The sequence below is a fragment of the Columba livia genome, chromosome 8 (assembly GCF_036013475.1).
Source record: "Columba livia isolate bColLiv1 breed racing homer chromosome 8, bColLiv1.pat.W.v2, whole genome shotgun sequence".
NCBI classification, from domain to species: Eukaryota; Metazoa; Chordata; class Aves; order Columbiformes; family Columbidae; genus Columba; species Columba livia.
The window spans coordinates 3,185,974-3,202,223 of NC_088609.1; the positions used below are offsets into that span (position 1 = coordinate 3,185,974).

The 16,250-nt window shown below is 54.4% G+C and overlaps 1 protein-coding gene across 1 annotated transcript; it reads left to right on the forward strand.

The window, feature by feature from the left end:
- The first annotated feature begins 1,349 nt into the window (after positions 1-1,349).
- On the forward strand, positions 1,350-10,846 carry LOC102087931 (uncharacterized). Its single transcript, XM_065071475.1, has 2 exons — positions 1,350-2,629; positions 10,406-10,846. Exons 1-2 carry the CDS (start codon positions 2,152-2,154, stop codon positions 10,579-10,581), a joined length of 654 nt encoding a protein of 217 aa, XP_064927547.1. The 5' UTR covers positions 1,350-2,151; the 3' UTR covers positions 10,582-10,846.
- Positions 10,847-16,250: the final 5,404 nt, after the last annotated feature.

The window sequence follows — 16,250 nt, forward strand, 5'->3', positions numbered from 1 at the left end:
ACGTGCCCCATTGCAGAATATGTCTCCATGTAGCTGCCCAGATGCATTTCGGTAACCAGTCACAGCTCTGTCATTTGTAAAAGGAAATTTTAGGAAGCTGTAAAATGTTTCTGGGGGACAGTCACTGTGACCTGGTCCATGCACACTCCAAGGGTAACAGAAAAGCTTTTTTCTCTACATTTTCATTGCTCCTAGGCTTTATAATCTGTCCGACACCTACCTGTGTCCTGGCGATTTTATTGTAAGGGAGAAATGTTGCCATTTTATTCTATATCCTTCCAACCCCTAGGCAGCTGGCAGGATTGCTACTGGCTGGTAACACAAACACAAAAAGTTAATCTTTTGCTATTATTTCTCAGAAGCTCCATTTGGCTGCGTTCAGGCCTAATGTGGTGATTTCCTTGCCCTCATGACAGCTATTTCTTACATAGGGAAGCTGCACCAAAAAAAGTGAAAAATGGAGCTGTGATTTATTTTCAACTCCAAATATAGAAAGACAATTTCCCCCTCTCCAAGATTTCCTCTTCCTCCTCTTTAAATAAGTCCCAGTGCCTTCAAACCAAGCCAGCACCCCAGTGAAACCCCATTGCCAAGGCAGATGAGCGGAAGTGTTTGTAGGCAACCTGGACCAGTTAAACCGTCATCAAGGTGACCAGAGTCAGGCTGGCTCCTACCAGGTCACTCAGACAGCTAACCGAGGAGGGGAGATGGTGGGGGAGCTCAGCCCCGAAACCTCCAGGCTTTCTGCAAATCAGGCATCCCGCTGATGCCAAAACTTGGCTGGGAAAGCTGGGGGGGTTGAAGCAAGGCTGTGAGGAGCATCGCTCCGCTGGGATGCCGGCGATAGGGCTGGTGATGTCCGCCCTCCTCCTGGCAGCGCCCGCCATCCGGATTCTCTGCCGGCAGCGCAGCTCCAGGCAAAAGCTGAGCCCGGTGTCCGCAGCCCAGCTGGAGAGGGGGTTCGGGGACACCAGATCTGTCCCCAGCGCTGCCGCTGGGACACGCCGGCCGTGCCCCCGTCCACACGCGTGTCCCCACGTACACGCCCACCCCCACGCACCCTCCGGCTGCTCTTCACCTTCCCCTCCAGCTCTCCGGGCAGCTCCAGCGGCCGGACCGAGGCACGTCTTTGGGCATCGGAGGGGTGAGCCCCCCGGGGAGCGGCGGCAGAGGCTGAGCCTGCGCTCCCGCCGAGCATTGCCTGCCCCACCGCACGCCGGGGAGTCGCGGAGCCACCTCCGGGAGGCTCATCCCCCTCCCGGGGGCTCATCCCGCCCCCCGCCGGCAGCCGGGTCGGCTGGGGAGAGCCAGTGGGGGTGCAGGGTGGAGGGACAGGAGGGGAAAAGGACGGGGAGGAGTGCGCACATACACACACAGGCACACACGCACACGGGCAGGCAGCGGCACCGGATCGGTTGCTGTTTGCTGCGAGGTCCGCAGGGAGCCGAGCGCTGAATAAACCAAGCCGGAGCATCAGGCGAGCAGATCTGCTCCCTCGCAAAAGTCCTTAAGGTAAAACCCGGCCCCTCGGCTGGGCTGCCCTTCGGAGACCACCCGTGCTGGGCTCACTGCTGTCGTGGTCATCGTCTCTGACTATGGTTTTATTTTTAAAGGAATCAATTCGGGGGACGCTGGCAAAAGAAGTTGCTGAAAGGCAGGCTGACGCGGCCGGGAGCAGCTGAACTTTGTGGGGTTTGAATATATGTTTTTCCTCTGCGGACACTTCGGGCAGTGTTCCGGTGAGAGTCACGGCACCGCACACCTTGCACCGGCTGTTACCCAGACTGAGTCTGGGGGACGGCAAAGGGGAGATTTCCGTCTCTCTGAGGACCATCACCCTGTGAGAAGAAGCTGGAGAAAGGCAATTTATCTTTCTTTTCCAGATGACTGAAAATACCTACAGGAACCTGTCTCTTTGGTTTTCATCAGTGAGTAGCGTCAGGGAGAGACGGCTGAGGAACAAAAATGATGTCAGTCGAAATCATTCCAGCACCTACTTTTTCCCAAGGAACTTCATGCCCGTAGGGGTTTCCTGTGGGCATTTCCAGGAGTGAGAACAACGTACTACAGATTCAACCCTACCAGATCATGTAAGAATTTGCGAATGCGAAACCTACCCCAGCAAGACCTTCTCTGCCCAGTTCGCAGCACATGGTTTGGTGTAAGCACAGCAATTCTCGCCTCTTTCTCTCCTTTTTAAATATCTTGAGCTTGGAGATCTCTTTCCTCATTGCAATTATGATTATTTGCAACATCAGTGCCATCAAAGATTGGAGCACTTTCCTCTCCCAGATCCTCCCCAGCGTTAACAAGACTCTCAACTTGGTACAGCAAGTGGAAGCCACCACCAGCTCGGTGGTAAGTGTCCTCCAGGACCCTGAGCAGGACAACTACCTGTCCAACAGCCAGTCCATGAACTCCAGCAACTTCACGGCTGGCCTGGACCACTTGTTCCAGTACTCGTACTCGGACAATGACCAGCTTTACAAGGAGTATAAACCCCCTCCTCGAGACGCCATTCCTCTGCCCAAGGCTGTCCTCTACCTCCTCATGGCAGCCCTGGTGGTGGTGGCAGTGGCATATGCCATCGTTGGACATCTCATCAAGGACCTCATTCATGACTTTATAGGTGAGTGCAGGCATCATGCATTGTGTGCATGTGGTCAGAAAGAGCCTGTGCAAAGCCTAGGGATGTGGGGTGGTGTCTATCCTTTGATTTGGGTGAATTTTAGACCAAGCCTTGCCCTTTCACATTTACAAGACTGTTAGTTTACCTCATATGCTTGGTTCTCCAAACTGAGCATATGTTGATATGCTTCCCAGAAAAAAAACCTTGGATTTAGCCCACTTCCTAAAGAAATCAGGCTTGTGCGTGTGTTTATAAATATATATGTTTGTACGCCTGTGCTGCTGTACAATTGTAAAATCCATTGGTCATTTTTAACTGAGCTTGCATTAGAGGTCTCCAAAATGAAAAGTTTCATGGCAACAGATACCTGAGTGCAGGATAACAACACACTAGTGTGTTGTGAAGGAAAAGCTTAATCCATTATAAGACACCAGGGAATCCACAAACTCCTAGGAAACACAGGTCAGCCATCTGCCTCCCTTGTACAGCACCCAGCACAACCATCACAGCTTCTGAAGCTGCTGCAACAAATCTGTAAGATGACAGCCCAAAGTGTGTGCAATTTTATGAGAACTGGCTTCCCAGCTTTCATTTCATCCTGTTGCTGATGAACAAGGTCCCTCACCATCAGGGTTGAGACCACAAACACCCTGCTGGCTGCAGCTGCCCTGGGCAGAGTTGCTTTGCTACGTACAGCAAGCCCTCAGCAGTATTCTTGCTGTTTGCCCCATAATTTGTCAGACTGGTGATGCCAATGAGTGCAAATGTGCTCAGGTCCCTGCCGAATCCCTGGTGCTTTTGGCCCCCGTACCCCAGTAGCAAGCTCACCGTATCCTTGTGGGGGACACAGCCCTGCTGCAGGGAGTTGGTGACAGTTTTCCAGCTCACATAGCAGGGCTGCAGGGATTCACAGAGGGATTTAAGCTCCTGGCTCCTGCAGATGTACATAACCCTCCTGAAAACTCTGGAGAGGATTGTTCTCTGCAGGGGAGCAGGCTTGAAATCCCTTTGCACACCCCTTGCCCCAAGCCTGCCCCCCAGCCAGGGATAAAGCCCTGCTGGCTCCTGCGGTGGGAGGGAGAGCACACTCATCTGGAGCAAAATCCACGTGTTCATTCACAATTTCCCTTTATTTCCCTGCTCCTGGGACGCAGGAGATGATAACACTCCAGCTAAAACTCTGACCGGTGTCTACAGGACAGGTAGTACCCATGTCTTGCTGATGGGAGGACAAGCCAAGTCTCTCAGGCGGGGGGTCCCAAGCAGGCAGGGGCCGGCAGATCTGGGACATCGGTATGTGAGGAAGAGGTATTTGGGACAAGAAGGGCTGAACCTCCTGGCAAGCTCAGGGTCTCACATGAGGCTCAGCCAGGAAACCAGCAGGGAGATGCCGCTGAGGAGTCTTTCTTTGCCCCAGCTGGTAGGGAACAGATACTGTCTTAAAGCGTTAAATATAACACTTAATCAGCAGCTTGCTGGGGCTGTTACATCTCCCGGCTCTGTCGCTCATCTGATTTAACGTTGCCTTCCCAACAAAGGTAGGCAGCAGGGACAGCACCTAAAAATAGACATGCTCCTGCCCTGATGCTCACAGGAGCAGGTCAGAGCAGGTTGGAAATCCCCCGAGACAGGAGCCAGCCCAGTCACAGTGTCCCTGCGGAGCAGACACCTCCTGCTGTCATCGCTGGGGTCCCTAACACAGGAGATTGCGGATGCAGGTGCTCCAAACCCCTCTTGGAGTGGGTACCGCAAAGCAGGGCCAAAATCCATGGAAATGTCATGTCCTCCCAGGCACAGAGAGAGGCTGAAGCTGTGGTTGGAGACACCCATGCCGTTGCTGTGCTATTTCCAGCTCAGCACCAACACTCCCTGGTGACCTTGGGCACCTTTTGCTTTTGCCCCAGTGTGGGATGGGGTCAGTGGGATGCCCCTTCCCTCACAAAGCCCTTTGCAAAGGGCTCCTCCTCCTTGTCCCAGCTGGAGGTGACACCTCTCCGAGTTAGGATCAGAAATCCAGATGTGAGCTGCTGCCCCATCCAGACAGAGAGGAGAAGGCATTCCCAAACTCCAGCAGCAACCCTTGGTGCCGAAAGCTGCCTCCAGCTCATCCTATTTAGCACTCCGGGCCCGTCTTCACACCATTTATACGCTTAAAATCAGCCAGTCCTTGGAGGAGAGCAGACGAGTATGTGTTTGTTAACACTGCCAAGCAGCAGCCTTTAAAGAGAAGGTTTCATTTGAATGAGTTTGCATAAATTGACTTCAGGGACAGGACAGAGGGACCGAAGGGTAGTAAATAAGAAGCTGGTCTATTAGCTGCTTTAACATAATGCCTGGATTTATATACTCGGCAGCAGCTCCAGCCTCCGCTATCAGCGTTTCTGTGCTAATCATATTTAGAAGGATATGGAGGGAGAGGGAAAGAAGATGCCGAAGGGCTGGAGCCTGTTTCGGGGAGATTAAAGTGTGAATAGTTAATCGCTCCTTTAAACAGTCACTTGGAGACATCACGGATGATTTGGACTTCTCAATAATAGCTTGTAGGACATGGCTGGGGGAGTCAAAGCATCACCCAGCCCTGTGCATCCACGGGGACAGTGAGAAGCGGGTCTAGGGCTCAGTTCGGGATGGTGGAAGGGCTCTCAGGATGCTGCCGAGCTCTTCCCCTGTGAAATCTGAACATGTATTTGAGACACTGACACCTCTCTCACAGCCGCTTCTTAAAAATTCAATTACAGCTTGTCCAGGCATCCCTGGGGGGAGACAAATGCTGCTGCGATGTCCAGGGGGGTGGGGAGGAGCAGAAAATTAGAAGATGCATGGGAGTAGAGGGAAAAATGTGTTGCTGGAGAGAGGAAAGGCAGAGTTCCCCTCAGCCGGGGTAGGGACCCTGTCTGTCCTCATCCTCCAGAGCACCTGGATATGCATAAAAGGGCTCAGAAAGAGCCTGTGTCCTGCTCTTCCTGGAGAAACCTACCCAAAGAAAGCCCCAAATACCTTCATTTCTCACCAGTCCCTCCCTGCTTGCTCTGAGCTGACAAAGTCTCATGTTTATGACTTTCTCAAAACTCACTGGGCACCTCTGCTCGGCGATGCCTGTGACCCCCCCGAGGCAGGAGGATGGCTCCTGCGTGAGCACAGCTCAGACCCAGCTCCCAGTTAAGACAAACTGGGTCGAAGCTTTTGGAAAGCGGCTTAACTGGGGAGCGCTGGAGAGCTGCCGGAGACGGCGCTGCGGCCGAGTGCCAGCTGGGCAAATGACGAGCTTGTCACCAACGTACGAAGCAGCTAATTACTGTAATCCTTGGGAATCAGCCCGCCCTCCCTCCTCTGTCCCCAGCAGTTCACTGAATATTGCCCTTATTTAAACATACACACAAAAGGAAAAAAAAAGTGTGGAGGGTGAAAGTTTGCCTGCAAACAAAGCTGTTGCCATAGTCACTGTGGTGTGTGTGGTCCCCAGGAAAACATATCTGCTGCTCGCGAACCACACGGGAAGGGTCTGTTGGTTTGCGTGGGAGCTGATGCTTTGCGGGGAGACTTCTGCCTGTGTCACCCAGTTCAGCCGAGGTCATGTCTGAGTTGCTGATCTCTGGAGAAGCCCTTGAGGAAACTTTTCCTTCGGGAATGGGCCCGAGGCAGATGACCAGCTCGGGTAAGGCAGCGCAGGTTCACAGACACTGGTGGGACTGTGTTGGCTGATGGCCTCGGGACTGCTCAAAACCCTAAGCCGGTTTCAGAGCAGGGTCTTTCTTTTCTTTGCTCTTTTGACCCACCAGATGTATTTTTATTTTTCAGCCTTATCTCCATACAGCACATTTCAGGCTTCTTTAGGAAAGCATCTCTTTGAACAAAGAAACTGTGCATGAATGTGGCATTGCTGAAAATAGCTGCTGGGTGATCCTGCAGGGACTCAGGATCCGCTTTTAATTGCTCCCACGCAGAACCGCAGGGCTCTTAGGATAATTCAGCCTGTGGCAGGGATTGCAGATAGTGTCTCGGGCCCATCAGAGAGGAGTTACATCTGCTTTTCAGGCTGTTTTGCGAGTGATTCATTTGCCTCCCAAAGTCATGGACTGTGCCAGGTTTCCTTCTGTTTCGGCACCTCAGCGCTAAGGCACCTCTTACACTAAACCCCTGCCTCAGTTTCCCTTTTGGTGCATGGGGGTGCATTAGGAGGTCCTTAGCTGCTGTTTAGGGGTGCTGATGTCTAGCAGCAGCTGCCGTAGGGTGGCTTTCACAGAGTTAATTCCCACTCCCAGCTCCTATAAAAACAGGCAGGTGTCCCATTCCTTTTCCGTGTCACACCCTTTCCCCTCCAGACCCCTTCATGCTGGTGACAGCTCTGCAGAGGGACAGTGTCCTTATCTGTCCATCGGCAAAGCACTGTGCCCACGTTGCTTGGGCGGCAGGACAGTTGTGACTCAGCCAGCACAGCTGACCAAAGAAATTTCAGCAAAACAGGGAAGGAAGAACAGACTCGGACAGCAAGTTAATTTAGAAAGATGTGAATCTGGGGGGCAAGGGGAACTTCTTGCTGACAAATTACTACTGACAGAGACAGACAGAGATTTTCCAGCAGAACATAGGAGATATCTGCTGATTTTGCTAATGAATAAGCAGAGTCTGTCCTGCAAACAAGAGAGCTACAGCGTCCAGCTGTGACTGCTGCATCATGTCAGACCATGAGAGGTACCCTTGAACTTGTGTCCGTTGCGAATGCTTTGGCTGGAGGCGGTCCTGCCTTGCTGCAGAGTACAAGGCGATGGCTGGGTCGGGACCTGTTTCATACGAAAACCTCTTCTTCTCCTACTGCTGAGAAAAGGGCTTTTTTAGCAGCTGCTTTCACACCCAGCTCCATTTAAAGCAAGTAAATCTAGAACACGAGTTTGATTGTTCATCTAACATGTTTCCCCTTCCGTTGCCTGTTTCCATCCCTGCGGGGAGTGTGAATGTCTCACTCATCAGGTTGCATTTAAATTTCAGCCCTTTCTCCCACCTCCCTCTGCTCTTCTGTCAGGGACATCTCTTCTCCGGTGGCTAAAGCACCACACGGACATTCTGCCCTGTTACCGATGAATGCAGGGGACCTGGCCACCCCAGCGGGATGAGACTGTGTGCAGAGCATCCCTGCTTCCCTGTGCACACAGGCAGCAGGAGGCTGCTCCGTGCTGTCTGCACTGTGAGGGGTTTCCAAGAAAGGATGGTCCCTCATGTTGTCAGTAAAACACACTGTGAAATCTGGGCAGCCCAGAATGGTATTTTTCTGCCTCTTTGGATCAGCACATCCCAAGGGTCCTGCTTCCAGGAAGGAGACTCAGGCATTTTGCCACATTGCTCTGCTATTTAGGGAGAGATGCTACTCTGCAGCTCCTGATTTACTGGGTCTACCCTATCTCCTCTCCTCAGCTGCTTTGGATCAATCACTCTGTGTCAATCTCACCCATCACAGTACTTTCCCCTTCGCCTTTTGCCCTGCAAGACCCCAGCAGACACAGTGAGCCTTGGCAGCACCTGGCGAGCCAGGAGAGGTGTCTTCGGGTTAGACACTGCTTCCCCAGCCTGGCTGAGAAAGTCACTTTGTCCCTGTCTTTTATCTGAGGCATTCACAGCCGTGCTTGTGCGCATGCCCTGATTTTGCAGCATGTGTCACAAGGTCCTTCCAGGGGCTTGGTAGTGGCAGACAATGCTTTTCCTTACCTCCAAAGTGTGACTGTCCTGGGTCCAGTGGTGCACCGTGAGGTCCATGCTCACCCCAGCTCTGCCCTTGGGTGCATCAGATCCATTGGGTGTCCCAGATCAGCCTGACTTTGCCTGCCTTCTGGATAGAACACGTGAGAACCTGAATGTGGGCTTTGCTCCAAAAGAGAGTTTTGTTTTCCTCTTGGTGCCAACTGTGTCCGTTTGCTGTTGCTCATGCAGACCCCCTGCCAGATGTAAGGGGTGGAGAGAGAAGTCCCTGTCGTCATGCTAAGGGCTTCAGCTGCCTTCAGTCAATCACCACCACCTCTGGGCTCCCAGCCCCTCACCACTCCCCATCACTTCATTACAACCCCCCGCAGGGTTCATTATCCGATGTTTCTAATGCATGTTGTGCTTGACATGAGGTTGTACATCCCATCCCCTGCAAAGTTCCCTTCTGCATCAGAACAAGGTTTAATCACATCAGGACCAAAGATGTGCAGGTCTCCTCCCTCCTTCCCCTCATCCCTCCCCAGACACCCCAGAGGGGAACCTGGGGGGCCCCCAGTTTCTCACCCACAGGCTGATCAAGCTGGGCAGGAGCCAGAGGAGAAGCTGGGGGGGAGCGTGTGTGGCGGGGACAGAGCCGGCTGGTGGTGGCTGGCGGGAGAGATGAGGGTGCTGACATTTTTATGGTTGTTTCTCCAGGGTCCTGCTGGCAGGAGATCCTCTGGCAGCTCCACGGGGCCTCGCTCCCCTCTTCCACACATGGCCACATGCTGAAGTTACAGGCCATAAATGGCCACAAATAATGTGTAATTGTGTAATTATTTCACTCCTTACTTACACAGTCAAATCATAAAGGCATCGCAGTAAATACCCTCTAATGACAGCCTAATTACATCTTCCTGCAGATTACCGGGTAATTAGATCCAGCAGGCTCCAGAAATAATTCCCAGGGAAGCAGTGGTTCGGATTAGCATGTACAATCCAGCCCACATTTACCCAGGAATAAGGCTGCGGCAGCCTCACACAAGCCGCCTTCCTCAGGCACCCCAGCTAGCCATGTCCCCTTTGGTGACAACGCATGGTGACCCCTTTCCCATGGAAATGGCTTTTGCTGAGCCCTCCTGGTGCTTTCCCAGAACACCCATCCTCTGCGTTTCTGCCTTTATCACAGTGCCATGCCCAGCTCTTGCTGCTTCTGCTGCCTGCAAATGTCCTCAGGGATTCATTGCTGGGCCACCAGACGCCACCTCCCCTTGCTCACCCAGAGCTATGCTCTTTGCTTCCCATTGCAACCCTCACCCAATGGCTCCCAGGATAATTGGGGACCTGTCACCTCTTTTTCTACAGGTTATTCTCCTTCTTCCCCGCTGGACCAGGCCCTGCTCCCGCTAGAGTTTTACCACTGACGTCAAGAAAAACAAGCTGAGACCTTTAATAGTGTTTGTAGGAGGCAATCTTGTTATTGCCTGCCAGATCATGCTGCAGGGGACATCTCAGTCACACTGCCATCCAGCAGCAACCACTGTATTTTGGAGGGGGATCGGTCACCCCAAGGGTTGTGAGAGTGGCAGGATCAGCTCAGAGCCGTGTCCTGGAGCTCCGGTGACCTGCCAGCAGCGCAGCCCTGAAGCTGCCCATGGAGGGTCTGAAGCCCTGGTGTGGCTGTGATACACTCCTGTGTCAGATAAGCCATGTCCCCAGCCATGCCTCCAGCCCTGTTTGGATGTCACATGGTTATTTAATCATTCCCTCTGTTTCTGATGGCAAAAACACACTGTAGGAAATATGTTGCCAGAGAGCCCAGATGCACACTTCACTTCAGAGACACTTCAATTTTATTCTCAGGATAAGCAGGGTGATTTCATTTGCCTAAGCTGGGAGAACTTCCAGAAACCAGCAGCCAGAAAACCAGCTCAGTGCTGGGAAGAGCAGAGTTCCCAGTACCAGGGGAGCAGATGGAGCTGCAGGGACAGGGGTGGGCGAGGGACCTTCCTGGGGTCAAGGCGTAGGATGTAACAGGGGGCAGTGATTTCCCATCCAGCTGGAGGTAACCAGGGTCTCGTTTTGTGCTTCCCCTTCCTCCAGACTGGATCTTCGGCCCCAGCCCGGATGACAACAGCAACAAGAGCGACATCAACTGCATCAGCAACAGCGTCAACGAGATGAGCGAGATGCCCGAGGTGCCGCGGCGCCGGGACCGCCAGCCCCAGGACGTGGTCATTGCCATCGGCGAGACCTGCCACCTGCCACAGCAGACGTGACAAGCGCGGTGGCTGGGCCAGATGGGATGGATGGAGCAGCAGGACAGTGCAGCAGCCACCTTGCAGGACCAGGCAGTGAGAGAAAGGGATGGGCAGAGCTGGCACTGTGGAGCAAAGCCCTCCTCACCCTGGTTTTGCCAGCCTCTTAGGACCTTGCTGGGCTGGGTGGCTAATCAGTCCTGCCCTGACATCTGTCCGTGGGTTTGTGACATCCTTTTCTTCCCTGTGAATAGCAAAAAAAAAAAAGAAAAAAAAAAAAAGAAAATACCAAAATACCCCCACCAAACAAGGCTCGCAAGAGAAATGGGTGAAGAGCCGGGCAGTCCTGGCGTGCAGCTTGTCCTGGGGATGGGGTGGTGGAAAGGGTGAAAGAGATGAGGAGGCTTCATGAGAAATGGGGGTGTCTGTTTCTGAGGACAGATCCAGAACACAGCAGGGAGCTGTGGCTGAGGGAAGGCACTGAAAGGTCAGCAAGGACCAAATCCAGCCCAGTACATCAATGACCTCCATGGGCCACCACTCTTCCCTTTAGTTTTGCAGCTCCAGCTCACAGCCTGTTTCACTAGGTGCATCCTGCAGCTGTGGGGCAGGGGGGTAACAGTGCCAGGACCAGCCCAGGGCCACCTCCCCAAGGACCTTTCCTCCTGTGTACCCAGGGCCAGGCCAGGACCACCACCAGCTTTGACTGACCCCAGCATCCCCAGACCAGGAGAAGTCATATCTGCACCTGGCAAACCCTCATTCTCTGAGGAAAGTGGCTGGAGGGGAGGGCAGGGACCCCAGCTCTTCATGGGGGAAAACAGCCCGATCTGGCTGTATCTCTTGAAGTCATCCCAGCGTGTCCATCTCCCCTGTCACCCCCAAACTAGCTGCCACCACAAGGGGTGCTGGCTCTGCACTTGGGTCACCCACATGTGCATGTGCTGATGGAGGGGGAAGAGCTCCCTCATCCCCCTGGGTGCTTTCCTCCCCCCTGCCAGGGCACTGCCACCCAAAACTGTCCTTTTCTCTTCCTGCCACCTCTCTCTGCCCAAAGACATCCTTTCCCCTTGTTAAGTCCAGGCAGATCCCTGCTCCCCCTTTTTAAGGCAGCAGCCAGGATGGGGGGCAGGCTCCCAAACCAATTGGAAAAAGGCACATCCTCGTGGTCTCACTGGTATTTTAATGCCAGCTCTTGCCCCACTGGGGATTTTAAACTAGGATCCGTCAGTTCTCTGTGTAGCGAGTGGAGTAATTAACCATTTCCAATCAGATATGTCATCACTGCCACCACCATATTTCTCCCATTTTTTGGCCCTGGGTTTGGAACGCAGCTGCTCTGGCAGCTGAGCTGGGGCTGTCAAGAGGATCTGGGCAGCGATGTCACAGCAGTGTGGGGAGATGCTGGGGGATGAATGTGGGGCTGCAGCTCTGGAGCTGGTTGTGGGCTGGGGAAACTGGGAAGGTCCAGATTTCTGGGGGACAGAAGACTGTACGGAGCAGGGGTGACTGGTTTCCTTGCTCCCCTGCACTTTCAACATCCAGAGGCTGGGCTTTGGGATCACCCAGGTCCCCACAGTCACTGCTGTGGAGGGATGGTGAGACCGTGTGTTTGGCACAGACACTGCTCCCAAAGGAACTGGTCCCTGCCATGGGGACATGCCACTCACCGGGGATGACTGGTCCCCCTGTGGCTGCAGGCAACAGCCTGCGTGGCCCTTCTGTATTTGGGACCAGTCACACCCACCAGCTGCTGGAAATAAGGAGGGGGCTTCCCTGAGGATGGAGGCAGCCTCCTCCGCTCCAGCCAGGTTCTTGCTCCCTTCCCACGACATTTTGGGTCCCACGTGCCATGGTTTGACCATAGGGAGCTGCTCCCACACCAAGCAGCAGCTCGCACCCAGGGCCGGCGTGGCTGTCACCCAGCCCAGGCCACTGTCCTCCGAACAGGAAAAGAAGGCAGGAGCCAAGCTCCCTCCTGTGGCCGCCTGCACTGAGTCCCACCGGGATCGGAAGGGGCCAGTGAGGAAATGCCCTTGACCAGCTCCCCAGCCTTCTGGAGCCAGGACCACCCCTTTGAAGCCCTTCTTTTGCAGGGATGCAAGGATGGATTCTTATGCTATGTCCAGCCCCTGGACCGACCGAGCCCTCGGGTAACATCACAGTGGCGTGTATGTGGGGAACCACCATCTCTGTGAGCCACAGGGTCACACCTGTCACCACTGGAGCTGTGCAGGACCCCACAGCTGAAGCTGCTTTGTCTGCTGAACCTGCTGGAACCTTCCACACGCCGGGGCAAAACTGCAGAGGACAGTTCCCATGCCACCTTCCTTCACATCCCCCCATCCCCACGTCACTGCCATCATCTGGCACCTGCCTTCCTCCTCTTCCCCCTAATTTGGGGAGAGGAGAGCTGTTTGGGGGCAGGTACAAACAGGGCAGGGACCTCATCTGCTCTTCTCACCCACCAGGAAAGGGCTGTCTCCCCAGCCCTTTCCTTGTCCCCCACATCCTCTGAGTGTGGAATGAAGATCTGTCCATCCAACATCAAGGGAGAAAGACCATGGGAAGAGGCATTCAAGGCTGCTTTACCCAGGGGAGGTTTTGGGGGATGCTGAGAGGGAAGGGGCTGATGAGGGTGCTGGGCTACTCTGACTGCTCCAGTCCCTGCAGCTCCTCAGTGCAGGAGGTTGCTCTTTAAGTCCCTCTTTCCTTCCCTAAGCGCCTTAGGGAGCAGGGGCAAGAGATGCTGGTGCTTTTTATAGCAGCTGTAATCCCCGTTGCTCACACCGCCTGCACCCCATTGTCCCAAGGCCCAGGGCTGAGCTTCTGGAATAGGGGCAGCTGCCCAAAAACTGCCTCGAATCCCTTTGGTTCCCAGTACCATGGCCATCCATGGAGGACAGCAAGTGCTGCAGCTGCTTCACTCCCATTTGTGGATATCCCCCTCTGCTCCTGCTCCCCATCTTTCCCCACTGGTGTCCCCAATGGGGATGTGTCCCAGCATCCCCCTGAGAGGCGGCTGTGCAGCATAGAACCACCAGCCCTGGCCAGGCAGCATCCCAGCCCCTGCTGCCCACGCCGATTCCACCCTTCAGCAGCTCAGCTTTTGCATATCTCCAGCCAAAAGTCCCCCCAACTCTGCAGCATGCCAAGGGGAACCCAACACATCTTTTAACCTTTTACTGCTTCTGGTTTACTGCCCATGGCAAATGCAATTCCCTCCAGCCCCCACGGACCAGGGGCTCTCGCAGGAGAGGGCAGCACAGGAAATCCTGCCGAAAACCGCTGGGACCCTGCCTGCATTGCTTTCCCTTTGCTGCAGGTCGGGCCCCTGCCTCCCGCATCCTCTTTGTAACATGTTTTCTGTAATTTTCCTTTTAAACACCCCACAGGGAAAAAAAAACCACACAGAAACACAAACACAAAAAAGACAAAAAAGGGGGGTTCTTCTAGGTCAGGCTGCACTAAGACGATAAAAGCAGATTAATTTCTCAGAAGAGCAATTCAGATGTTTCTTCCCTCCCCGCCAGGGTCTGAGGCTGGCGGGCGGGAGGCAGTGGCAAGAGCACATGCAGCTTTTGGTGTCACCCCTGGGGTGGCACTGAGCAGAGGTGTCCCTGCATCCCAGCCCTGCATGAGAAGCTGGGGGAGACTCTCACTAAGCGATGGGTCACACAGGTGGGAAGGAGGAGGTGGCACCTCTAGGACCCTGATGGGCTGGGGAGGGTGCCCACCACCCAGGAGGAGGAGGGGGAGAGATGTGCCACCACTCCCTGTCAGCACCCAGCGTCCCCAAGCCCAAACCTGTCCTTGTCACCCACCCATGCTCACGTGCCCACGAGGCCCAGAGCAGTCACGCTTGTTTTTCACTCCCAAGGAGTGCCGGGAAGCTCTAAAGCCACAGGATTAGTCTCCAAGGCAAAGGCCTGGCCCATGGCCAGCCCGGGCAGGGAACAGCCCGGGGAGGCCTTTCCCGAAGGCACAGCTTGCTCCTGGCTTGTGCTCCAGCTTTGTCCCCATGTTCACCAGCCTCCCGGTCACTCAGTCACCACGAGCAGACTTGGGGGAGCGGGGCGGTCCCACGGGTGGAGAGGAGGCAGGAGGTGACCGTGAGACCTCCCGAGCCACCCTGGGCAGTCGGAGCATCCCCCGCCTGTTGTGGTTTCTCCAGTGTGTAATAGAGGTTGAGCACACGCTGCAAGCCCTTTGCTTAGAAGATGGGCACTGGGTGACATCTCTCTCTGTTCTCCCGACTGCATCTTTGTACAAAGCCCAGGAGGTTCCTGCCTTGGAAACCTGTAACAGTAGGGCACAAAGAAGGAAGGAAAAGCAGCTGGAAACCGTCTAGAAACCCAGAACAGAAGAACCCTCTGCTGGGCTGGTTTAAGCCTGTGCTGGGAGGTCCTGGGCAGGGCTGGGTGAGAGGTGCTGGCCAGAGGAGAGCGGGACGATGAGGCCAGGCTGGGTGCCAAGTTCCTGAGTGATGCACAGGGAATGAATGGTACAAGGGACACCAAGAACCATCCCCAGCCCCAAGGAGGGTGGGAGTGCCAGGATCCAGCCCCACAGCCCGCGCTTGCACCCACACACCCCCTGCACGCACTCCCTAGGTCACCCCCGTGGTGATGTACCCCATGCCAGTGAGTCCACCGGGTGTGGGGCCATGGGGCTGGCACAGGGGCTGGATGCCACCTCCCCTCTGACCGAGGGGACCAGGCTCTTCCCCCTCTGGGAAAAGGTTATTTTCACGCTGCCTCCTCGCAGGAAACTAACATAAGTTGCTTAAATGGCTGCAAAGCTCACAGGACAGGCCCTTTTGGAGCCAAGCTGCACACTGGGAGGGGAAAGCTCAGGGGACTTTGTAATAACTAGCAAGAGTAGCTATTAAATTGTTTTACTGCCTCGTTAAGACAGCCTAATCTCTGTGTATATCTTTAAAAAAAATGGTGTTTTTACTGTAACAGACGTGGGTGTTTTCTGGCACAGGCTGAGATCCTGCCTGCCTTATCTGCTTGTTTTCTTACCTGATCCAGGCACTGAAGAGCCCAAGAACAGCCCAAGGGCAGCAGCAGGCAGAGCCAGGCAGACCGTGGCAAGGACGGAGGCTGCAGATGTGCACTGCGGTTTGTTTCCCACCCATGGGTGCTCTGCACCCCACTGCTGCACCCACCTTTCAGCAAAACAGAGGTCCCTGGGTGCAGGTCTCCCCAAGAGGCAGGTTTGGGATGTGTTGCTGCACATATCTGGAAAAGCCGAGAGGTGGGTGAGCCCCTTGTCCGAGCAGCCTGGGGACAGGGCAGGGGATGGCAGGAAAAGTGTGCGATCTTATCCATCCCTCCAGCCCCAAGGGCTGGGATTTGGGGGATACCCAGATTTTGGGGCAACTTAGGTTCCTGCAAGCTGGGCTGAAGAGTCTGTGTCCAGGCGGGCCTCAGCAAAGGTTCACCAGGCACCCTGTGGCCACACAGAGCCATCCAACTGCTGGGGTCTCATTTTGGAAGAGGAATGGGCTGGGCATTTTCTTTCTAAGGTTTTATTTATTTTATTTTGTTTTGGTTTACTTTTTTTATGGGGAAAGCCTGCCAAATCCTGCTGGCTCCACGATCCACCTCTCCATCTGCAAAAGCTCATGGATTCAAAGCCGGGAGCAGAACAGATTCTGAACTGGGATGGTTGGGCTGGATAAG

Excerpts from the sequence above, each read along its gene's own strand:
- LOC102087931 (XM_065071475.1), top strand. The coding sequence starts at position 2,152 with ATGGTTTGGTGTAAGCACAGCAATTCTCGCCTCTTTCTCTCCTTTTTA. Across the intron at positions 2,630-10,405 it reads CCTCATTCATGACTTTATAG|ACTGGATCTTCGGCCCCAGC; the intron begins GTGAGTGCAGGC and ends CCCTTCCTCCAG.